The sequence below is a fragment of the Trifolium pratense genome, linkage group LG7 (assembly GCF_020283565.1).
Source record: "Trifolium pratense cultivar HEN17-A07 linkage group LG7, ARS_RC_1.1, whole genome shotgun sequence".
Lineage (NCBI taxonomy): Eukaryota > Viridiplantae > Streptophyta > Magnoliopsida > Fabales > Fabaceae > Trifolium > Trifolium pratense.
The window spans coordinates 44,224,502-44,248,439 of NC_060065.1; the positions used below are offsets into that span (position 1 = coordinate 44,224,502).

Genomic DNA, 23,938 nt, shown 5'->3' on the forward strand with positions numbered 1-23,938 from the left:
CAAAGGGTACTCAACCCTTACAATTCTTACGGGGACCATTACATGCTAATAATGTATTTTAATAGATCCTTACACCAATTTAAAAAAACACAAGAAAACTTACTAGCTATTTTACCGATAAAATAAAACCAAAACACATAAAATAATACTTTACCATTTATATCTTCCAAAAACTAAAACATTATTTTCTATTTCTTAATAAACTAGTAATAAGTAACGATAAAAATTACTTTAGCTTAACAATTTTCATTATTTCTTAATCAATGTAAAAATACCAAAGCTTTGAGAGTACTCCCTCTAGCCTTAAGTCTAGATACAATTGCTATTCAAATAAATCTAAAAAAAATATAATTTGCTGCTAAGGCTGGAGGAAGTATAACGTGGAGAATTGGAACAACATGAACAAGTTAAAAACTTAAACTTTTACCTATTTTAAGTTGTGAATCTTAAAATCATCATTCAACGATGAACAGCATAACTTCCTGAAATGATGTTGCGCCAAACTACTACTAGTGTCTAGTAGTATTCACTAAAGTAAACCATACGATAAATCAATAATCGATTAAATTAAATAATCTAGCAATAATGATTTTAAATTTCTTCAATCACTTTCATTCATAACAACATCACATAATTCGAAATTTTGATTCCAAATCAACAATCAATCTCCGATCTGATCCAACTTCCATGGATCGTCTTCTCAAAAACGCCAGATCTTCCGGTTCTCTCAACCTCTCCAACCGCTCCCTCAGGTAACACAACTCTCTTCACTTTCTCTCCTTTCATATTCTCTTCACTCATTCACACATTGCTTTCTTCATATTCTTTCACTTTCAGTGAAATTCCCGATGAAGTTTATCGAAATCTCGAAGGAATCGGTGGCACTGATGATAAATGGTGGGAGGTAATAAACAATATACCTGTTCATTTTTCATTGTTTGATTCGATTATAGAAATGAAGATTTGAAATTCAAATGAAATGTTAAACGAAGGCCTGTTTGGATAAATATGCATCGTTGAAGTAAAAATATAGTAGGTTGTATAAATATAATGTGGCACAATGTAGCTCACTAAATGAGAGATAAGCTACCTAAAGTGAGTTACTTAAATTATGTCCATTGGAAATGTTCTAAGTTGTTTTCATAAGCTATTCTCGAGAGATTATGGAAATAAGTTGAAAACAGCTTATGAAAATGTCATAAGCTGTTTTCATAAATTCTCCCAAAGAGTCTCACAAGTGCTTATGCCAGTAGGTAAGATCAAATAAGTCAATCCAAATAGACCCAAAATGTGAAATGAAATTTGAAATGCTGTTTATGTTATGTGGTTTTATAGGCTGTGGAGCTTCAGAAACTCATTTTGGCTCACAATAGTATTGAATTGTTAAAGGAAGATATCAGAAATTTATCCTGTCTTGCTGTGTTGAATCTCAGTCACAATAGTCTTTCTCAGCTTCCTGCTGCCATTGGAGAGTGAGTTTTTCTTTTGGAATTGGTGAATTTTGCTTATTTTAGTTTTGTCTGGTTTTTAATTTTCGGATTCCTTGATGGATTTTTGTCATTTACAGGCTACCTCAGTTGAAGATGTTGGATGTTTCACATAATTCAATACTTACAATACCGGAGGAGATTGGATCAGCTGCGTCGCTTGTGAAGTATGCTGTATTCATGTTCATTTTCTTCCATAGATTGATGATATGGGAAAGTTTACATCTATGCTATTTGTTTGTGCTCTTTTAGGTTTGATTGTTCAAATAACCAGCTCAAAGAACTTCCTAGCTCACTGGGAAGATGCTTGGAGTTGTCGGACTTAAAGGTAATGTCGTAATGGTCTTGTCTTGCTTAAATTGTTGGGTGTTGATGTTTGTTGTGTGGTTGGCTTCTGCTGCTTAACTAGCATTGAAGTGGTTTCTTCGAATTATGTTTGTTGTTAATGCGCGAATTCAACCATGGAGATGTTTGAATGCTGTCAAGTACTCACATTTGTCTTCTTTGACGAGTATAAATGGAATTTAGTTGTTAGACTTACATCCTACTTTTGTGTCTACCTACAATAATGTTATAAAATAGCACACACTGATTGGTAACGATGAGATACTTATAGGTTCAGTTTCCAAACTGTAATTAAAGTTTGAAGAGAGTGATATGTTTTTTGGGTGTTTGATTAAGGAAGGAGTTTCCCTTGTGGTAACAACACTAGAGTACCCTAATTTGTTGGCCAAATTATTTTCTTGTTCAAATGATTATTTTTTTTCAATTCCTGTACTCCTTAAGAACCATCCTTCTTGTTAATTAACTGTACATGTGCATATCACATTCCCCTTTATCAGTTTGTTGCTTTCTTTTGACATACTAATTACTCCGCTGTTTCTGAAGTTTACTCTCCTCATCATAATATGCAATCTTTTCCTGCTATAGACCACAAAATGTGGTGGGTTTCCTAAAGAGAAAAGCAAGCATGGAACATGCTTTTGTAACATCACTTGTATGAACATAAGCTGATGCTGTGCAGACTGTTAATAATCTTCTTTGTTTCGGCTACAGTTTCCTGTTGCCCCGTGACTTTTAAATTTTGTTGTTGTTGGATGCTTTTGATAGTCACCAGTCACCACCAAACATTTATTACATCCCTGAAACCCCAATGTTAAACAACTGTAGGATAATTTCATCAAATGGGTTGTATTTACCCTTTTGATTTCTTGGTCCTTCCTTTGGATTATACAGGATACATAGATCTATTGATGAAGATTGTGTTTACTTTAAATGGGGTTTGTGGGATTTCCTTGTAGGTTTTACCTGCCTTTGCTATTTAACTGATGAAATTGTTAAAAGTGTCTGCTATTTGTTGTTCTGTATTCATATGGCCACATATGATGAAATGGGGTGTTTTTGTACTCTTATTGCAGGGATCAAACAATCTTATTGCAAGCTTGCCAGAAGATTTAGCAAATTGTTCCAAATTGTCTAAGCTAGATATGGAGGTAGTAACTAGTAGCAAAATTTAGAATGTTAGTTGATGACAAACATCTCCTTGAATCTTTGAGAAATTATGCTTGTGGTCTCATTATATTTTCTGTCTTTGTCAGGGAAACAAGCTTACAGTGATATCCGAAAATACCATTTCATCATGGACAGTGCTTACTGAATTAAATGCATGTTAGGACCTTTGTTCTCTAAATACTGAATGATATCCATTAGTTCTTTCATTCTTATATGTGGATTTTTGTTTTGTTAAACTTGTTTCAATTAACACTATTTCAGCAAAAAATATGCTGAACGGCATACCAGTTGGCATTGGAGGCCTTTCACGTTTAATTCGTCTGGATCTCCATCAGAACAGTGAGTTATTTTAATAAAGGGTCAAATATTGTTGTTTCTCCCCTTTACATCTTGATGTGGAATTTGTATGTGTTTCTGTGCAGGAATCTCCTCAATCCCTTCATCGATCATTGGTTGTCATTCACTTGCAGAGTTTTATTTGGGGTCAGATTCCAACATATTCTGATGCAAGTTTTTGTTAAAAGCATATTATGCATTTGATTTTATTCTCTTATGACTTATAGACAGTTCTGATACATATTGCACTTTTCAAACCCAATTTAGGAATAATAATATTTCTATAATACCAGTGGAGATAGGGGAACTTTCTCGGCTCGGGACATTAGATCTTCAATCTAACCAGGTCTTTAAGACTGAATTTAATTTTTTTTGTAATTACTTTGATTATAAGGAAACGGAGTATCATAGATATCTTACCATTTTTGCTTCGGATGCTTTTGTTCTCTTCTCCCTTAACAGTAGATAATCCGTTCCATTGTGTATTGATTTTGTATGTTCGCAGCTAAAGGAGTATCCTGTGGAGGCATGCAAATTGAGTCTGTTAGTCTTGAATCTTTCAAATAATTCATTGAGTGGGCTACCCCCTGAAATGGGTAAGGCCAGCAAGTTTTGGTATATGATAGGTCTAGTTATCTTTATTATGGAAACATAACTGTTGCATGTTATTAATGAAAACAGTATGAGTTTGTACATAAAATAGAGAGAAATACAATTTGTTTACCTCAATTAGTGGTCACCTCCTCTTTATATTAAATTTCAGCATCTCACAGAATTACAAAGATACCGCTAAGTAATAATATTGTAAAAGCAGTGCAACATTCCCTGTCATAAAAGAATTCTTAATAAGCACCAACAAGAAAGGTATATGTCTTGGCCTGAATTATTCTTCAAAATATAAACAGTCATGTTCACCTCAAAAGGAACTTGGGGTACCTGGGATTCAGAGTTACCAAGGGAGTTGTTCATTCTGCACCCTGATCAAATTTTATGGTCTCTTTAGGTGTCAAATATAAATGTCAATGTGTCAAAGACTCATCGGTCAATGTTTATGGCTATTTCATGTAGTAGATGGACACCATTACCTGTAAATAGTAAATACACACCATTCTGCATCATCGCCAATTTTATGGTCGCTTTGCTGACTCATCGGAAATAGTAAATGGACACCATTACCTGGAAGGGTCGAGCTCTCTGTCCTGTTATTATATGTTTTATACCTTGCATGTAGTTAGGGAGTGATAGTGCATCTTAAATTCTCTACAGTATGATGTCATTATGTGTTGAAACAGTTTAAAGTAATATGGAAATAATGTGACTTGAATGAAGAGATAAATACCTTAGTGTTGTATCTTGTGTAGGCAAGATGACTACCTTGAGGAAACTTCTGCTTAGTGGAAATCCATTGCGGAGTCTTCGAAGGTACAGGGAATGGTTTCTACCTTTTTTTTTGTTGGTACATTAATGGTTTCTACCTTTATGCAGTCAATATTAGTATTTATGTGTTTTCCACTTATGTTTTTTTGCCATCAGCTCATTAGTCACTGGACCTACACCAGCATTACTGAGATTTCTCCGGAGTAGACTTTCTGAAGGTGAAGGTATGTTCCAGTCTTAGATGCATCGGCATCATACACACAACTTAAGCTTAAGCCCTTTTACTTAGTCTAGATATAATACTTTCTTCTGCAGATTCGGAAGCTACATCCACATCAAAAAAGGACATAGTTGCAATGGCTACCCGATTATCTATCACTTCAAAGGTATTGCATATTTTGAAGATGAAACACACATTCCATAGATTGCATGCTTTCTTACTGATCATTAACTGTTCATAGTCCGTGTCAGTGTGTTGGTATTTGATAGAACACCAGTATTGAATGGAAAGGGGAATTTTATTAAATTGAAACAGTAAATTATTTAAAGGAACAGATTCACGAGCCAAGGGTTTCCCATAGATAAATATTATATGCTCTAAGACTAGCATGTGATACATTTCACACACAACTCTTACTTTCCTATACTAGAACATGAAATTAGATTTTGATTGTGATTGTAATTAATATTTATTCCTTCTTCCTGTTATTATAAACATTTATAACCGGTGGAGGAGAAGGCCTAGTTTTTACCAGTTTTGTGTGTCTGATTGGTAATGGAATTTGTTTTGGTGGTAGTTGTGGTTTTTGTAGGAGGACGGTGGATAATGTGTTGTATTGTGGTGTTTTAGTTTCTATAAGGTCTGTGGGCGTTGCCTTTGGTTTCAGTGTGTTTACTGGTTTTTGTCTTTTAAATAAGTGTGTTTGTTTTGGTATTGGATTGCTTGTAGAGTGCTCCTATTTTTATTTGGCTCTAGGTGTGTTGGGTGGTCTCTTTTGTAACCTTTTTGTATTAGTACACATTTTACTTGATACATTCTATTAAATAAAATTTTAGCACTTTCCAAAAAAAAAACAGTTTAGGCTGATTGATATGATCTCAGAATTTAGCGATCTTAATGCTATTTTTCTTGTATATATATATATTTACATGATCCTACATGAATATAGGGGAAATAATTTAGATCCAATCAAGTTGATACCAAAGCTTTCTAATTCGACCACCTTTCAGTTTGTTTTGGTTTTTAGCTGCTGTCATCAGTGGATTTAGGTTCCTTCCATTTATTATTCCTCCATTTAGATAGAGATGGACACAAGTAAAGATTAGTGGGACACTGGGACCCATTAAAAGTGGGTCCCACTAATTGGTGGACCCCACTAATCATCACTTGTGTCTATCCCTCTCTAAATGGAGGAAACCCAAACCCGTCATCAGTAGCCCATTATCTATAGTTGTCCACTGGGTAGGCACAGTTCTTAAGGTTTCTATGACAGGCTCTAGATAGTAGATACCATTGAATAAGAGAGTCTAGAAGCATAAAATGTTGAAATATGTGTTTCAACAGAGACTAATGGGCAAATAATGCACGAGGCTCCCACCAAGTGGGGTCTGAGTAGAGTACATGTCCACTACCTTACTCCTTGCAAGCGGAGAGGTTATTTCGAAGACTTCACATGGCAAGCAGTTATGCTATCGCTTGCAACCTTACCGTTGCACCATGGCTCGTCCTCAATGCTCATTTATTCATTATTGACTAAAGAACAAAATCAAGTTAAGAATCCTTGTTTTTTTTGGTCAGGTAGCCTAGGGGCTAGAAATTCCACCCTTAAGGTGGATACCCCCTCCCCTTTTTTTTTTTTTTTTTGTATAAATATAACACATTTTGAGTATCTTTTTATGTATCAGCCGTGGTGTTAATATCTAAATTGATTATAGTGAGGATGACAGTGGGTTCATTAATGATATAATCACATGGTAAACTATCTAGTGAATGCTGTGAATCCACATACTTTTGATAACTTGGAGTTCTACTTATAATTGTGTTCAGGAACTATCTATGGCAGGGTTGGGGTTGAGTGCTATTCCATCCGAAGTATGGGAATCAGAGGAAGTCATAAAACTTGACCTTTCGAGAAACTCAATCCAGGAGTTGCCAGTTGAACTTTCTTCTTGTGTTTCCCTCCAGGTTACATTCTCTTCTGATTTTAATTCCTGAAAGATGCTTTACAAGTGAATATAGTTATCTTCTGGCACTGTTATCATCTTAAGTCTTAACACAAGTTCCCCACTAACAAGATTCTGATTCAGTATGTTTGTTATCTGGTAATGATATAAGTGATTTCGGTTATTTGAAATTTTGATCATTTAAACACTGTGGTAAGGCTGACAAAAATATAGACACGCCTTTGTAAAATTTGATTTTATCAAAGATTCTGATTCATTTGTATATTTTACACTTTACAGACATTAATTTTATCAAAGAATCAAATTAAAGACTGGCCATGTTCAGTTCTTAAATCACTTTCGAGTCTTTCATGTTTGAAGCTGGACTACAATCCCCTCAGACAGGTAATAACCAATGATTTGGGAGTTTCTCTCTGTTCTTTTGCTTGTAAAATGAATTGTGGTATCAGCATGTATAAAGGATCATTGCAAGACATAACACTTAACAAATAAATATAACTAATATGGTTTTTCCATCTGTAAAATTCATAGAAATAATTCTTCTTCTTTCTCAGTGCATTGCTTTTAGTATAGCTTAAAGAGTTATATTTAGATAATTCAGACCGAATAGACGGTGGATGTTTAATTCTTTTTTCAATGTATCAGTCGTTCATTTTTGTACTCCGTTGCTATTTGTAACGTGTTTCAACTGTAACCCCCCCTTCCCCAGAGAAAGGAGAAAATAAGAGAAATTGAAAGGTAATCTATGCCTAAAATGTTAGTATTGTACTTCTTAAAACTTGATTAGGTTCCCTTAAAAAAAAAACTTGATTAGGTTAGTTTTCCTATGAAAGTCACATACTCGGCTGTATATGATGAAACATTTCAAGATTCCAGAAACCATCTCTCCTCTCTCAGTATATACCTGAAATTATTGTGCAGAAATTCTAATGGTGATATAAAATATTTACATTCGGTTAAAAATTGAAATAAAATTGTGGTATTACTGACCTTGTCTGCCATTTCAACAATAGATACCTTCAAATGGCTTTGAAGTGGTGCCTAAGCTTCAGATCCTAGATCTAAGTGGTAATGCAGCTTCATTACTAGATGGTCCTGCATTTTCTAGTTTGCCAAACTTGCAAGAGCTTTACCTGAGGTTAGTTAGTTGAAAGCTGCAGGATGTGCAATAAGACTCCCATCACACACACACACACACACACACACACACACACACACACACACACACACACACAATTCATATACTTTAACTTTTGAGGAGCCTGTAATTAACTTTCATGTCACAACTCCACAGAAAAATGGGTCTCACTGAAGTCCCGTCAGATATATTAGGGTTGCATCAACTACGGATCCTTGCCTTGAGTCAGAATTCCCTCCAATCAGTTCCAGAGGTAACTTTTTATTTTGTGTGGGAGGTGGGGGTTAAACAACAGGGATTTGGCTTCTATATGTATATACTACCTCTTTGATTCAGGTCCTGCGAAAAGTTGTGATAATATGCTTGAACTTCATTTTAATTTAACAATTGTTTTCCTTTTTGAAAGAAATATTTTGACAGTGAGTGTGACGTTGAATCCGGCAGTTTATATATATGCCTCTTAAAACTCAGTTCTTACGAAAAGCATATATTGGCTTGACAATAACTTGGCTCCACTAATTTTTCTCTCAAGTGATAATGATGTTCATGTCTTGTTATTATCTATATATTTTTACGGTTGAAGAAAGATGTTACCGTTCAATCTTTACCTAGGTTGAATTTCTAACCATACTTAAAATATTAGTTATTCGAAAGAAGACTTACATGTGTAGTTGACCACTGAGGGCTAAGTTATTCACATGTGTAGGCAATCTCAGCTCATAAAACCTGTCTTATAGATCAATGATCTATTTTTCAAATAACATATATATGTCTATTTCTCCTTTTCAGTATTTTATGCATTGCTCTCTTGCTCACCTTTCAACTTCTTTCAGGGACTAAAAAATTTCACTTCTCTCGTGGAGCTTGACCTATCTGATAACAACATCTCATCCCTTCCACCTGAGCTGGTCAGTAACAAACACTGTTGTTTTCTCATTTAGTTAACTTCTTATTTTAATTTCTTAAAATTATAGAAATTGGTGGTGGTATGCTATACATCTCAACTCTCAAAATTAAAACTGTTGAGAAATTGGTGGTGGATGTTATTAGAAAGAAAAACAGATGGTAGTTATTTTGGCCTACTCAATACGGTCGGTCATGCCTTGTTTTTTTTTTTTTTTTTGTCACTTTGATTTAACACATTTATTTTGATCAGGGTTTGCTGGAACCAAGCCTTCAAGCGTTGAGACTTGATGGGAACCCACTTAGAAGGTAACTTCCTCTTACACCACCTTTCTACATGCTTTCCCAAAGAGTAGAACTTATGAAAATGGTGCCAATATATTTTCACTTTAGAGCTTACAACTTCCTAATATGGAATGGTTAACACAAATATCTTAGTAAAGAAATAAATTGTTAAAGACTATGCCCCCTTCTTGGAACTCAAGCATTGCTAATTTCACAAAACAAAAACGAAGCATATAAATTAGCTAGATCTTCTGGAAAGCTTGGTTAATAAAATCATTATAATTTTTCTTTATTTGTTTCAGCATTCGGAGGCCTGTCTTGGATAAAGGAACTAAAGCTGTTCTAAAATATTTGAAGGACAAATTGCCAGAGCAGTAGTTTACTTTTTATATATTTCCAAAAAGTATATATTGGTCATTGGACATGAACTAAAGTTGTATTTTAATTTGATTTTTTATGCTTGAAGCTTTTGTATTTTTTGGTGCCTAAATATGCACGACTTATATCAATCGTTAGTTGGTTCAGTTGTAATTGGTGCTGAACTTGGTAGGGAGGATCACGGTTCGATTCCCCGCAACTGCGATTGGGAGGGGGGCTGGAACTATTTGATGTCAAAACTGACCTCCGAATCAGATTAAACTGGTGGTGAAAACAAAAAAAGAATGCATGACTTGTTTGTGTATATATACGATTGGTTGAGTTTCTGTGCATGGATGATCAAGAGGTGGAAGGATTGGTTAGGGGGGGTTGTGATTGTAACACGCACATATTTATATATTGAATTTAAGTAGTAACTCATAACTATCGTTCTATAAGTTTGTTTTGTAGGCTTGGTTAGATTTAGTACTTGTTTGGAACTACATCTAGCTAACATTTATATGGGGTCCTAAAGTAATTCTAATGTGGAAATATAGAAGCTAGAAAATTTAGCATTGAGACAAAAGTGTGTCAAATTGGTTTTCAATGCGAGAAAAAACACGGCCACTTACAGTGTAAAAGAGTTGAATCATCATTTAATTATTTACACTTGTTAAAAAATAAGTTGAGGTTGAACTTGATTATTTAAACAAGTCTGGGCTCTTTTGGCGCATTTTTTAGAGCTTATGTAATTTTTATATATTATTATAAGTTTGTTAAAGTAGTTTATGATAAAATAACTTATAAAATTACAATTTTCACTAGTGTGAACTTATAAAATAACATAAAACCTAATTTATATTGCATAAGCTTTAAAAAAAATTGGGCCAACACAACATTAATGACAAGTCTAACCACTAAATTACTTGACAAAAAAATATACATAAAATCAATAATTAGTTAAGTTCGCATCTTGCTTAAAAAAAAATTAAGTCTGTCTTCTTTATGAAAAAAAATAAATTAAGCCAATGTCTTTTTTTTTGTTATGACGATTAAGTATGTCTAACAACAAGAAGAATTTACCAAGTAACGGCTCGTTTGGCCCAGCTTTTTTTAGAGCTTATGCAATTTTTATATATTATTATAAGTTTGTCAAGTTAATTTATGATAAAATAGCTTATAAAATTACAATTTTCACTAGTGTGAACTTATAAAATAGCATAAGATCTAATTTATATTGCATAAGCTGTTTGCATAAATTCTAAAAAAAGCTGGACCAAACGAGCCATTATTATTTTAATCAATGCCCTAACTAAGTCACTAATTAGCCTTTTCTAAAGGATAAAAATAAAGATTTTTTTTCCCTTTCCAAATGATAAAAATAAAGAATTGAAAAGGCAAGTAACTTGAATTGAACACAAAAATCTTCTTTCGGCGGCTTTCTTTTGTCTTCAATATTTGGTAAACTGTCCAATATAATGATTTCTTGTATTTGGTGTGTTCTTTTTGTCCAATAAAAAAAAATGATCTCTTAAACACCACCAAATGGTTCATAACTTCAATCACCAAATGGAACACACCATCTAATGTGTCATACAACACCTATACACATGATATTTCCAAGCACAATTGATGAAAATCATAGCAATTTTTATTTTATAATTTTGCATTTACATCTACATCAGAACCACACTAAATGCTTAATTTCTTTTCTCAGAATTCTGGTGATTTTAATTTCTTGTTGATAAAAAAACACATTATTAAACAACTGAAAATCACGATTCATATAAAAATATACCAAAATACCTCTGAATCACGATTCTTGTCGTCCACACATGACCAAAGTTCGGACATCCAAAAAATATGTCTTGAACTGATTCCTCTATACCGCAACCGCCCACACAAGAAATTTTCAGCAACATTAACACCACACTAAGACGAGTTATTATTCATTGGCAATAAAGCTACACAACAATCATCAAATAAACAAAGAGATCTTCAAAATGACCAACCTATTCCAAATAATGACCGACTTATAACCAACTTTAATCGGAATAGCCTCCACCGATGCCATCAATCCAATCTCAAATGTCAGACACATTATCGTGCAAAGTAATATTAGTTAAAATATTTTTATACTCAACAACCAAATATTAGCTAAAACATTTCTCTATATATATATATAACAACGAACTTCTTCTTCCACTTAAACAATCTTTTCCTCCGAAGCTACCAACATTGCCCTCTCCCACCTTACAACTAAACTTCTATACTAAAGATACATCTTAATCAACCGTTGAAATATACAACTATAACACTGACAGAGATTTGAAGACGCTCGATCCAAACAAGCATAGGCGACTAATTAGTCATAGAATAAAAACTGCATATATATTAAATTGACTTGATAGTTGACATATCCAAAACATAATATACTTACAATCTAACATCAGCACTTATCTTGGAAAAAAAAGAAAAAGAAACAAGACGCAAAGTATGTATGTCTATATTGCCCGGGTGCGGGTACGGTACCGGTACCCGGTATCAGTATGGGGTACATCATTTTTAAAATAACTAAGGTACGGATACGTCTTTATAATTTTTTTTTTTAAATATATATATATATATATATATATATATATATATATATAAAATAATATAGTTATATTGTTAAAACAAATAATTAAACATAAAAAAGATCACACCACACTTTAAATGTAATTTAAATCGTTCGAAAGATCAAAATATGAAATTAAAAACCAATTAGCTCAAAAAGAGTCAATTATTTCATTCTTCATCATCACTAAAAAGAGTGACCTCTAGTTAGGTTCACCGCGAGAAAGACTAGCAATTTCAAGAATATCAACTATATATTAAATAAATCTCATTCATCTCTACGAATATCCCACATTTTTGTTGCACTTTCATTATAAGTATTAATATTTCTCTTTCTTGAGAGAAGACGAAGATTGGTATGAATAAAAATTAGATCTTCATCTCTCTTTGAATTTAGTCTATTCCTTTTCAATGAACGAGTGAATAATTTCGGCGGCTACTTTGTTATTGTTTTTTAGCAATAGTTGCTATTTTATATTTTAAAAAATTAAAAAACCTAAATCTTCCTATAAAAAAAACTAATAATAAAAGAAAAAGGAGAAGAAAAAAAACCGTGTTTTTTTGGATTGGTGTACCACGCGCGTACCACACGTGTAACAATTGCAAAATAAAAAATAAAAAATTAGGTACGACGTCGGTGCGTATCAGAGAAGTACCATACGCGTATCGGTACCCCGGTACATACCTAGTACCGGTACTCGGTCGAAAATGAAGTATCCATGCAACATAGATGTATGTGTAGAAGAACATGATGGGTTATGATCGAAACAAAGTATGTGTAAACAAACACTTTAACACACTCTTTTCCATATGATTCCATTCGATTAAAAATGTTCATAGTACAAATGCTACAGCAAACAAACCAGAACTGAAATTCTTAACCTAAAACATCTGCTGACGTGGCTCATTGAGAGAGTGCCACGTATGAACAACTTCAAAGACAAGAAATCAACCTAGGTACCACCACCGACGCCACCATGTTTTTTCTCTTTCCTTTTCACACTCTCTCAAATTCCTCAATCTTCCTCAAAATTTCATTACAGAAAAAAAACAAGACCCCTAATAAGAAACACATGAAAATTTCCCATTCATAAACACACTTCATAAAACCCTAATCTTTTTCATTTTTCTTCAACACCCATCAAATCAATCACTACCCTTTGATTCCTCTCTTAATTTAATTGCTTCCTTCTCATCGCACTTTCCTTTTTCTCTTCAATTTTCCACAAAAGTTTCTTCCTTTCTTCACTCAGCTACTTGATTTAGATCAGTGTTTGATTTCAATTCAATTGATCTAATTTCAATTTGAAATTCTTCTTTGCTTGCAAAATTCAATTTTTTTTGGGTGTAAAGGTGTTTTTTTTTTGTCTTTGATCTTTGAATTTTGAAGGTGATTTTGCGGGGGGTGTGATTAGTACTTTTCTGATGTTTGATTTCCAATCTCATTTTCAATCATCACCCATTAATTCTTCCTATTCAATTTGTCATATTTTTCTCCCTTATGATGTTTTCTTCATATGCTGCTTCAATTGTATGAGATTTCGTCTCAAAATTTGATACTTTATTCAAAAGGGTTGTTGCTGGTTGTGTGAAGAAGAAGAAGAATCACTTTTAGTTTTCTTTGGTGAGAGAAAAAATTTCAATTTTCAACTTTCAAGTATGGGAAAAAATCACTTTGAGGAATTACCTTCACATTTGATTTTGGAAATTCTATGCTCAGGGAAGCTAAGTGCAATAGACCTTGTTCGTTTGGAATTTGCTTCAAAAACTTTTGGTGTTAGAAATGACTTATGTGACTTAAAGTTTAAGTCATTGGTAGACTTAGCTGCATTTCAATTGTGTGGCTCTAATGCCACCTTTTCAATGATTGGTTTGAATTCTCAAAAGGATTTGTATGATCGATGTGGCGGAAAATGGAAGCGGGTTTTGAGGTTTTTGGAGTCTGTTGAACAATCCTCTGACATGGTTGAGACATCTTCAGGCAATGTACTATTTCATTATATAAACTATTGTCTTTTAATGTTTGTTTGTTTCCTTTTGTATTAAAAGTTGCCATTTTCGGTTTCGATTCTATATTAAGTAAGTTTCTTAAGAGTGATGATGTTTTATGTTTTTCTGCCCCAAATTGTTTAAACATAAGAGTTTATATGGTAAGTAAATCAACAGCAACAAGTAGTGATGTCAATCGCTGATTGCGGAAATTAGTAGTTTGTTCAAATTCTGCTATGCTAAGTTGCTATAGCGCTGCTATAACCGCTATGTGACAAAACTCTGTATTAAATAGTGTATTGTAGACTAAAAGTGATTTGTTCAAATTCCACTATGCTATATAGCTTTATTGTGCCGCTATAGCTGCTATTTGACAACATTGTTAATAAGTGATGCAATAATACATTTGTGCAATGAATTAAACAGAAAAAAAAGAAAAGGATATGGATTTGGATTTATAAATGTTGTATAATGATAGTTTAAGAACAAGTCTCATAATTTGGATACTTTTTTATGTTATTTTTTCACTTGCTTATCTTTACTATTCTTACTTTCCTTTTATAAGATGAGTTGTAGAGTTGTACATAAATGATGAATGGCATTTTATTGGCAGATGCAAATTACGGCAGGAAAGTATCACACCTTGGCGATCAGCAATTCCTCGGTCTATTCTTGTGGTTCAAGTTTGTGTGGTGTACTTGGTCAAGGATCTGAAACAACACAGTGTTCAGCATTTACTCGAATCAACTTCCCACCTTTGGCGCGTGTGGCACATGTTTCAGCCTCCTATAACCATGCAGCTTTCGTTATGCAATCTGGAGAGGTTTGTAGCTGCTTAATCTTTATTCAATAATTAGACACACGGGCAAGTCATTAGTATGGAATAAATTACTCTGCACGTTCCATTATTGTTGTATTTTCATTGGAATTGAAACCAATAGTTTTTTTTTTAATTGTAAAATGATTAATACTTGTTTCCGTCATGAACGTGCAACTTCACCTTGCAGGTATTCACATGTGGAGATAATTCATCTTCGTGCTGTGGTCATAGTGATACAAATCGACCTATTTTCAGGCCACGTCTTGTTGAATCCTTAAAGGGGATTCCTTGCAAGCAGGTAAACTACATATCACCTTTCATGATTACCATATGAAAGCTTGCTTTGCTTCTATTATTTTTCGTCTGTTCTCTTTTGCTATATGTTTTGATCTTAGTCTGATATAATATAAAATTGGCTATCAATTCTTTCCATGAAGGCCGCGATAAAATGCATTTTATAGTTTAAATCATAGTCACATAATTTCCTGAAGTATATAGGGAACTGCGAATTGGTTTGGACTTACCAATTCGCGGTGTTTTTCCAAATTGATTTGTCGAAATGCCTGTTGAATTCGTAAAAAGCCGCAAACCAAAAAGATTGAAGAGTAAATGTTTTACAGAAAGGTAAGTGGTTTTCACATGGGAGAGAAAGAAGAGTGACCAAAGTATAATAAAGCGTGATATTTCTCTGATAACCCAGATTCTAGAACGTGAGTTTTCATGAACGATCAAGGGAGATATCATGTGACCGACTTGATGAAGGGGGTGATGGCCAATCTAATGACTTAATTGGGGATTGATTTGCAATTTTAATCAAATTCGATCCTTACCATCAAACAAATTATTTCATAAGAGGTTCATCTCGGTTTGCATTTTATGTTACGATTTTCCTAACGCGTGCAATATTGCTGCACACAATAAAGATAGTTAATTACTCGGTTTTTCCCTTATTTATTCACTTATGATGATTCTTAACATATGCAATATTGTACACCTTAGAAAAACCGTTTAAACAATCTCAGTTCTCATTGGATTATTAATCTCACTTTAGACTAAATAACCTGATAAGCAACCAAGCTCTCATTGAACCTTCACTTAAAAGCTAGCTATCAAGGGGGAAATTAAAAGCAAGCCGCAATACCGAAGTTCCTATCAGATTTCAAAGTTCACTTTGATCGCTATATTTATAATCTTTCTACCTTGCAATATAGTTATATATTTCAAGGAAGTATAATAATGCATTTTGTGATTTTAGGTCATTACTAAGTTATTTGGAGAGGGTTGTTGTCTCTAACTTAAAACTACTGTAGTTTTGTCATATGTTTGAAACATTATGCGTTGTTCCAAGTTACACAATAATAAATCTTGTGTAAAAATTTGTGCATTCCAGTTAGCCTAAGATGTTCCATCGATTTGCTGTGATGTATGTGCTCAGTACTATTTTGGATATCCATGAAGGCACTAGCTTCTCAATTGTCAACTTTTTTTAGGCTAAATTATATTTTAAGGTTTTACTTTTGTCACTTAACTTTTTCTCGTACCATTTTGGTCTCTTAAGTTACAAACGTTAAACACTTCAGTCCTTTTCTATTGGTTTTTGAGTTCGTCAAATGTTTCGTATGTGGCATTACGTTTTGGTGATTAGGTGTCTGACTCAGCAAGAAGAAGAGGAATGAAACAAAGGAAACATTTGACAGACTCAAACAGAAAATCGACAGAAATGAACAAAGTGTCTAAAAGATTTTGTAACTTGAGGGATCCAAATTTAACGAAAAAAACTAAGGATCCAAATTGACATTATCCAATTTTTTATTATTCAATGAAGCCTGATTTATAAGGTCTTCTCTAAACGATATGAAATACATGAATGTCTCTCAGGTTGCAGCAGGGCTAAACTTCACAGTCTTCCTCACTAGACAAGGTCATGTGTATACATGCGGAACCAACTCGCACGGCCAACTTGGTCATGGCGACGCCCAAGACAGACCAAGCCCCAAAAAGATTGAATTCCTTGGTAAAGTAGGACCTATTGTTCAAGTTGTTGCTGGACCTAGCTATATCTTATCTGTAACAGGAGATGGATCAGTATACTCCTTCGGATCAGGTGGTAATTTCTGTCTTGGCCATGGTGAGCAACATGACGAGTTACTGCCACGTTTGATACAGAAATTTAGAAGAAAAGGTACTCACGTTGTTCAAGTATCTGCTGGCGACGAGCATGCAGTGGCACTTGATTCAAATGGATTTGTGAGTTTCACAATGGACATGATAAATTTTCGATTTTACTTTTCACACACTTGGTTTGCACTATTGAAGTACTCGATGGAATAGCTTATAAGTTTCTGTTATTATTGGTTCAGGTATATACATGGGGGAAGGGATATTGCGGTGCTTTAGGCCATGGAGATGAGATTGAGAAAACAAGACCAGAGTTGTTGTCGAGTCTCAAGAATCACCTAGCTGTTCAGGTATTATATCCTTAATAATTTCTGTTAATCTTTGTTTAGATCCAACGGTTAAATTCTTTGCATTATAGGGACCATTTGAAAGTGTGTCCGATGTCCGACACTGAAACACATATCGGTGTCATACATCGGCCCATGTAGTTACATTCAATTTCTATTTTCAGATTATTATCAGTTTTGACGTGTCAGAGTTAGTGTCATGTCAGTGTCCGTGTCTGTGTTTCTCAATCATATATTCACATTATTATTCTTACATGTAGGTCTGTGCAAGAAAGAGAAAAACCTTTGTTCTACTTGATTCAGGTTTGGTCTATGGCTTTGGCTCAATGGGATTTGGCAGCCTAGGATTTTTAGACAGAAAGTTATCAGATAAAATCTTGAAACCAAGAATCTTAAACTCATTAAGATCTCACCATGTTTCTCAAATCAGCACCGGCCTCTACCACACTGCAGTAGTCACTAACCGCGGACAAATATTTGGTTTTGGCGACAACGAAAGAGCTCAACTTGGTCATGATACATTAAGAGAATGCCTTGAACCTATTGAGATTTTCATAGAAAATTCATCATCTGAAGAAGATGTTGATCCTATGTTATAAACCAGCATCTGATACATCAAAAGAAGTCACATACTTTTTATGTGTGGTTCACCTGAATATTTTAGAATTATTATTTTGTACTTGTAAAAGTTTAATGTTTTATAGATATAAACAAATAATTATAGTAACATGTAAGATTGTGAGTAACCATTTTTCATTCAGTTGAAGGGTTAATAGTTTGGAACCATTTTTTTGGGTCATTAAATATCTATGTACTTTTATTCCTCGATATTTTTTTTATAGGCAAATGTTAGTACGTTACCTTATATTAGAGTTGGAAGCATGGACCCTAAAAGTATTACGAGAAAAAAATTTGTCCCTAAAAATGCCAAAACAAGTGAAACAAATTTGTTAATTTGTTTTTTGGTAAACTACAATATCCTCTGTGTAACTGTATAGGCTAACTCGTTGAGGTAATCGAGATTCATTTAAGGGGTTAACTCTTTTCAACAAATGTTTTTTCATCTGTACTGGTCAGATATCAAACTTTGGATTAAATAGTTAAGGGATTCAAGTATCTACCGCCACTGACAACGTTTGTGAAATGTAACATTGATGCAACAGTGTTCATGCCGGAACAAAAAGTGAGCATAGGAGTCTGCCTTCACAATGAAGTTCTACATGTATTGTTTCTATCATTATTAATGAAGTTCCTTAAGTTTGTTACCGAAAAAAAGTATCTACCACGTGTGTCATATGTGTTGCGGTGCAGATTTGTTAATTTGTGCACAAAATAGATAAAAGAAAATCACAAATGTCAAGTTACAATCGACTTTGGCTAGGCTAGGAGCAGGCCATCTATTCCTACTTTACTTTCTTAAAAGATTAGATCTCTTTTTCAGTCAAGGTGGGAGTAGGCAGTTCTCTTATAAAAAAGATGAGAGGTTAAGGCGCTTCTTCGATTAGGTGTATCGTGGCAGGGGTTGTGCACAATCAAAGAGTGGTGATACAAAGGATGAAGATAATAAGGAGGGGTAGTTGTACCTTCAATAACTTGTTATATGTCATTTTCCTAATATCTGAAAATGATGGAGCTTCAATTTTATTGACATTTTCCTAACTTTCCTACATGAAGTTGCTTTAGTGTAACTAGCAGTAGTGAGGCTTCCACATGATTGCATTAGTTTTCTTTTCTCTCCTTTTCTTTTTGCAAAAAATAAAATAAAATCATATAAAAGTCTAGCAAGAGTTATGTTTTCTGTTTTTTGGATATAAATGTTGGGCCAAATTTGTGTTTAGCTCTTGCTTGCCACATGAATACAAAAAATATTGTGGCTATATTTGCTTAGTATAGTATATCAAATGTCATAGTCAGTCAATAAATGTCTTAAATCATTTTGGCAAAAAAATAATCTGCCAGTCTTGCAATGTTTCTAAGCTTAAATTCTTCCTTAGGAAATGTGTTATGTGTTCTTTGTATGAACCATTACTTTGTTTGTTGCTAAAATGTTGGCATTTAATATTTAGCCCCAACACATAATAAATTTCAATGGCAAGAGTTGGTAGTATATGCATAGTAAAAATTCAAACACACTAAATGAAAGGACCAAAGTTTGGTAACACTTAGATACGAATACCTACCATTTATTTTTACAATTTTTACTTACTTTGTTTTTGTGTTTTTTAAGATTTTTTAATTACCAACAATGAATTGTTTCAAGTATTAAGGATTTGATTCCAGACCATATGAAAAAAATTCGGTTGGAAGAAAAGAACTCGCCTTATGTGCTCGTTGATTTATGGATTTTATTTATTATCCTTCGAGTTACATATGATGCAAGTTATGTCTGTTTAGATTTTTTTAGCCATGACTCAGATTTGTATTTTACTTCTTATTGATGCTGTTGGGAAATCTGCACAGATAGGATCGCATACTCACCCGATGCTATGGAGGGTCTCACTCCGGTATCCGCTTTAATTCATGCAGCTACTATGGTCACAAAATTTGAAAATTTTTGTTTGGATTTATTTTAATTTGTTTTTATTTCAATACTTGATCACAGAATTTGAGTTGTGAATGCTTCTAGAAGGCTGCCAGCCTACACACAGATTCATGGTAGAGGGAGTTGGAGGAAGATGACAAAAGGGTGAGTTAGACTTAGAGGAGAATGAGGTGGAAAGTGAGTGCTTTAAGGCAAAGCTTAAGTAAAGACAAATAAAATGTAGAAATATAAATAGAGTTGTGTGGTGGGACAATTTAGTGTATCTTTGATTTTTGACAACAATTGTTAAGGTAGTTTTGCTTAATTACAAAAGTGGTATAGTATATATGTCTCAATATTTTTAGTCAAAGAAAAAAACAATTCATACAACTTGCATAATTAGTTGCTATCAAAGCAAAAAAAATGAAGCAGCTTTCTTTATGTCTTGTGACACTTACAACTTAGAACCAATGAACCTTCCTATCTACAGCCGTAAAATTTTGAATTCACATTCATGCAGCGTTGATCTAACAACCATTTTATAGACCAAGTCTGTGAAACTTTCAATCATTATCAAATGTATCCAATTCACACTGCATAACTGCTTTGTTGAGTATGACTTATAATTAATAAGCGGATAGAGTCTCTCTCGCTTGCATGCCCTTGGGCCTGGTCGAAACATTTGCTGTCAGGGAGACTGATGTGCGGGGACAAAGCTCCCTTGGTACGATTCAAGTGTAATGTTGTAATCTAAACTATTAACTATAGTATTTAAATACAAATTGTATACTGTAAATCCTAATCTTTCATCGATAATATAAAGAAAATGCAGGTGCTCTACAATCAGAGACGAGAAAAATTAGCCGAAGTTCGTTATCAAATATCATTGTTTACTCCTTACTCTTTTGGTCCCTCTAATGTACACATGATGTGATATACATACATCCTCCAAATAAACAGAATAATTGAAGTGCTTTTAACCTCATCCGAAATATATCTGAAGCCAAACTGGTAGAGAAATCTCATTGCTTTCTTACAATGTATCAAATCTCATTTGATTTTATTAACATGAACACAATTTTCAAAAGAAAACATTTTAAGTACTTCTAAGAAATCTGATACAGGAAAAACAAAATAAAGAACCTTATTCTTCACAAAGAAATGCATCAAAGAGAAATTTATTAGAATTGAAGCACACACTCAAATAAAGCAAAACAAAGATCAAGCCTCATTAGTCACATTCACATTCACATTGCAATTATTCATAACAGAATGTAACAGAATGACCACATTAACAAGCCAAGTTTCATGATTCCCTATGAACATCCAAACCAAAACCATTGTCACATTTATCCTAAGCCCTAAACATCTAAATTGTTTCTAAATGTTCTCTGAACACCTTCAAGATATTAGAAAAAGTAACAATGCCAACTAAGCTGCAATCATCTTCAATAACCCACAGGTAGTTAACTCTATGAGCAATTGCTTGAATCATCACAGCAATCAAGGAGCTCTTGGGATGACACACAATAGCCTCTGCCTTCCTCACATATCTAGCTGAGTAGCTTGATGACCTTGCATATTTTCCCGACCTCGCCGAAGTCCTCGACGGACTATCCTCATCAGAGGAAGAGGAAGCTGACACATCACCAGTCAAGGAAGTCAAAATTGTAAACTCTTGCAGCAATTTTTCCAAATTCTTCTCATTCAACCTTGCCTTGACAAGTCTCACTAGATCTTCTGGTGGGCCACCACAGTCAATGTAGGCCATCAAGTCCCCTGCAGACAAAGTTGTGATCGCGGCCGCAACCGTCTCATCACAACAAGCAAGTGTGAAAGGGGATATCTCACCAATGAATTCCCCATCACTGTCGACAACTGCAACAGATGTCTGTTGTGCGAGGGACTTTGAGATGGCTTCAACAGCCGAAGATGCAGGGGAATAGTAATCAATGGCGAGCACATCAGAGCTGATGATATCGAGAGCATCGATGGAGCATGCAGGGAGTGGAGTGAAGAGGCCGATGGAACCAAGCAGGAACCTGATCACGTCCTCTTGTGTTAACCAGCAGAATTCAGCACCGTTATGGCTATTGATTGTTGATGATTTCAGCAGTTGTTTTCTCCTTGAAACGCCGCTTCTTTTTGTTTGCAAAATTGGCACCACAATATTCTGTGCTCCCTGGAGTATCAGATCAATGGCTTCCAACAAGCTGAAACATCGAAATAACAAGAGGGTTTAAACTTAAATTCAAACTTGATCACACTAAAAGTCTAAAAATTTCAATGCAACTTGATCACACTTAAAATATTCTGAGAGGACCAATCTCACCACCCACTTGCGGGGGGGCCCATTTAAAGCTAGAGTTTTTTGACACCGTATGGACTAGCCCACCGAAATTGATACCAGGAGGAACCTAACCTGAGACCTTGAGAGGAGCACACTCCAAGGTCTCAATCCAACACCACACCAACCCAAGTGGGTTAAATTCATATTCAAATTAAAGGGCTATATTCTTTTTTCCATCAAAATCAAACACTTCTAGATCCAAAACTACAACAATTATCAAATCCCCCCAAAATAAATTTGAAATTCAGCCCCAACATTATAATAATTTTTTTTCTAAATGAATAAATCAACCCCAACATTATAAAACAAAAAAATCAGATCTTCAAACAATTATTCGATCGTCTAATCTAAATCAATATAAGAGCTTATTTCAAGCTAATGTGACAAATGTGTAATTTAGAGACCATCTGATCTCAAATTAATAACCGAGGTTATTTACTAAGTTTAATTATCTATAATTGTGTAATGTATTCTTTCTCTGGTCTAGTAACCTAGTGGCTAGACTCACATACTACAATAATGTGATATCCAAAATCCAGATTTGGAACTTCGACTCCTCCAATAATATTCCTAGTTGCTATCAGTAATGTCCTAAGTCGCCACCAACCGAGCTACTCTTGTGGGACAATTGTGTGATGTACTTTTACAAAAGTGAATCTAGATCTAAACAATCCTCAAATAATATAAAATAATTAAATAATATTTCATATTTTGTTCATCATATCATATTATCATACCTAACATTGTAACAAAAAAAAAATCATACCTAACATTATAAAATATTGCAAAAGTGAAGTAATAGTAATAAATAAATAATTAGTAAAGTACCTAGAAGAAGGTTCTAGATGGACAACAAGAGCATTAGCCTTAGACAAAACATGAGCAATGGAAGCCTTAAGAGCAGAAGAAGGACACAAAAGATTTTCCTCTTTACAAAGAAAAAGAATAACATCAACCATACAAATTTTTCCAACACATTCACAACGACCAAATTCAGAGTGGTCACAGTTCCAAACACTGACGAAACTTTCGTCGGAGTTTCGGAGGACTTCAATTGCCTCGACGACGGTAGCCGATGTTGAAATGGACTTCAACGGCGGCTTACCGAGACAGAGTTCAGATAACTCATGTGTCAGAAAAGATACTGCCATACAAAGATTGGTTGCTCCGGTGAAGAAGAGGAAGAAGGCGGCGATGGAAAAGTTGAAACGTTCAAACACTCGTTTTTGTTGTGAGTGTGTTGAGAATGAATGGAAAAAGGGTGTAAAATGTGTGTATTTATAGAGGAAAATATAAGAGTACTGGCTTATAGGATCGTTTGGTGGGATAAGAGAAAAAAAAAATGTTAAAAGAGCTTAAATGTATTTATTTTTTTAATTAAATACTCCCTCCGACCTTCAATCTCTAAAATGAAATAAATTCATTATTTAAATACATTAAAAAATATATTAAATACATTAATTTTTCAATATATTTAAAAACAGAATTATTTTTTATATTACCAATTAGAGAAAGTATATTTGATAACAAGTAGAATACATAAATTCATCTCTTGACCAAGAAAAAATACATAAATTTATCCATTTTATTTTAATGAA

The 23,938-nt window shown here is 34.0% G+C and overlaps 3 protein-coding genes and 1 long non-coding RNA gene across 7 annotated transcripts; 2 read left to right on the plus strand and 2 right to left on the minus strand.

Annotated features, from left to right (window-relative positions):
* The first annotated feature begins 284 nt into the window (after window positions 1–284).
* Window positions 285–10,037, plus strand: LOC123895197 (plant intracellular Ras-group-related LRR protein 6). 2 transcript variants are annotated; one of them, XM_045945430.1, is made up of 21 exons: window positions 285–752; window positions 838–904; window positions 1,336–1,472; window positions 1,568–1,654; window positions 1,740–1,815; window positions 2,906–2,980; window positions 3,086–3,155; window positions 3,261–3,338; window positions 3,422–3,482; window positions 3,603–3,681; window positions 3,841–3,931; window positions 4,697–4,757; window positions 4,869–4,936; window positions 5,028–5,098; window positions 6,760–6,897; window positions 7,176–7,280; window positions 7,910–8,034; window positions 8,191–8,287; window positions 8,868–8,942; window positions 9,191–9,246; window positions 9,525–10,037. In XM_045945430.1, exons 1-21 carry the CDS (start codon window positions 688–690, stop codon window positions 9,598–9,600), a joined length of 1,758 nt encoding a protein of 585 aa, XP_045801386.1. In that variant the 5' UTR covers window positions 285–687; the 3' UTR covers window positions 9,601–10,037. The 2 variants fall into 2 exon arrangements, with proteins under 2 accessions (XP_045801386.1, XP_045801387.1); XM_045945431.1 differs by having other exon boundaries at window positions 358–752; window positions 4,869–4,930.
* On the minus strand, window positions 790–4,810 carry LOC123895198. Of its 3 annotated transcripts, none has more exons than XR_006804118.1 (6): window positions 4,675–4,810; window positions 4,512–4,595; window positions 4,272–4,420; window positions 4,060–4,160; window positions 3,756–3,853; window positions 790–920 (listed from the first exon to the last, which is right to left on the minus strand). It is a non-coding gene; the product is annotated as an uncharacterized LOC123895198 (long non-coding RNA). The 3 variants fall into 3 exon arrangements; XR_006804120.1 differs by having other exon boundaries at window positions 4,512–4,534; window positions 4,675–4,809; XR_006804119.1 differs by having other exon boundaries at window positions 4,272–4,312; window positions 4,421–4,534; window positions 4,675–4,809.
* A 2,888-nt stretch (window positions 10,038–12,925) lies between the features above and the next one.
* On the plus strand, window positions 12,926–18,255 carry LOC123895199 (ultraviolet-B receptor UVR8). The gene is made up of 6 exons (XM_045945432.1): window positions 12,926–14,181; window positions 14,798–15,007; window positions 15,192–15,302; window positions 16,883–17,251; window positions 17,365–17,472; window positions 17,730–18,255. The coding sequence occupies exons 1-6, from the start codon at window positions 13,855–13,857 to the stop codon at window positions 18,066–18,068; spliced, it is 1,464 nt and encodes a 487-aa protein (XP_045801388.1). The 5' UTR covers window positions 12,926–13,854; the 3' UTR covers window positions 18,069–18,255.
* A 2,897-nt stretch (window positions 18,256–21,152) lies between these two features.
* LOC123895201 (CBS domain-containing protein CBSX5-like) lies at window positions 21,153–23,601 on the minus strand. Its single transcript, XM_045945433.1, has 2 exons — window positions 23,169–23,601; window positions 21,153–22,203 (listed from the first exon to the last, which is right to left on the minus strand). The coding sequence occupies exons 1-2, from the start codon at window positions 23,489–23,491 to the stop codon at window positions 21,360–21,362; spliced, it is 1,167 nt and encodes a 388-aa protein (XP_045801389.1). The 5' UTR covers window positions 23,492–23,601; the 3' UTR covers window positions 21,153–21,359.
* Window positions 23,602–23,938: the final 337 nt, after the last annotated feature.

Bases quoted from the DNA above. Each gene is read 5' to 3' on its own strand.
- LOC123895201 (XM_045945433.1), bottom strand. From the start codon at position 23,491: ATGGCAGTATCTTTTCTGACACATGAGTTATCTGAACTCTGTCTCGGT. The intron at 22,204-23,168 runs GTACTTTACTAA...TCGATGTTTCAG, and splicing joins CATCTAGAACCTTCTTCTAG to CTTGTTGGAAGCCATTGATC.
- LOC123895199 (XM_045945432.1), top strand. From the start codon at position 13,855: ATGGGAAAAAATCACTTTGAGGAATTACCTTCACATTTGATTTTGGAA. The intron at 15,008-15,191 runs GTTTGTAGCTGC...TTCACCTTGCAG, and splicing joins TCGTTATGCAATCTGGAGAG to GTATTCACATGTGGAGATAA. The intron at 17,473-17,729 runs GTATTATATCCT...TCTTACATGTAG, and splicing joins AGAATCACCTAGCTGTTCAG to GTCTGTGCAAGAAAGAGAAA.
- LOC123895197 (XM_045945430.1), top strand. From the start codon at position 688: ATGGATCGTCTTCTCAAAAACGCCAGATCTTCCGGTTCTCTCAACCTC. The intron at 1,655-1,739 runs GTATGCTGTATT...GTGCTCTTTTAG, and splicing joins TCAGCTGCGTCGCTTGTGAA to GTTTGATTGTTCAAATAACC. The intron at 1,816-2,905 runs GTAATGTCGTAA...CTCTTATTGCAG, and splicing joins TGGAGTTGTCGGACTTAAAG to GGATCAAACAATCTTATTGC.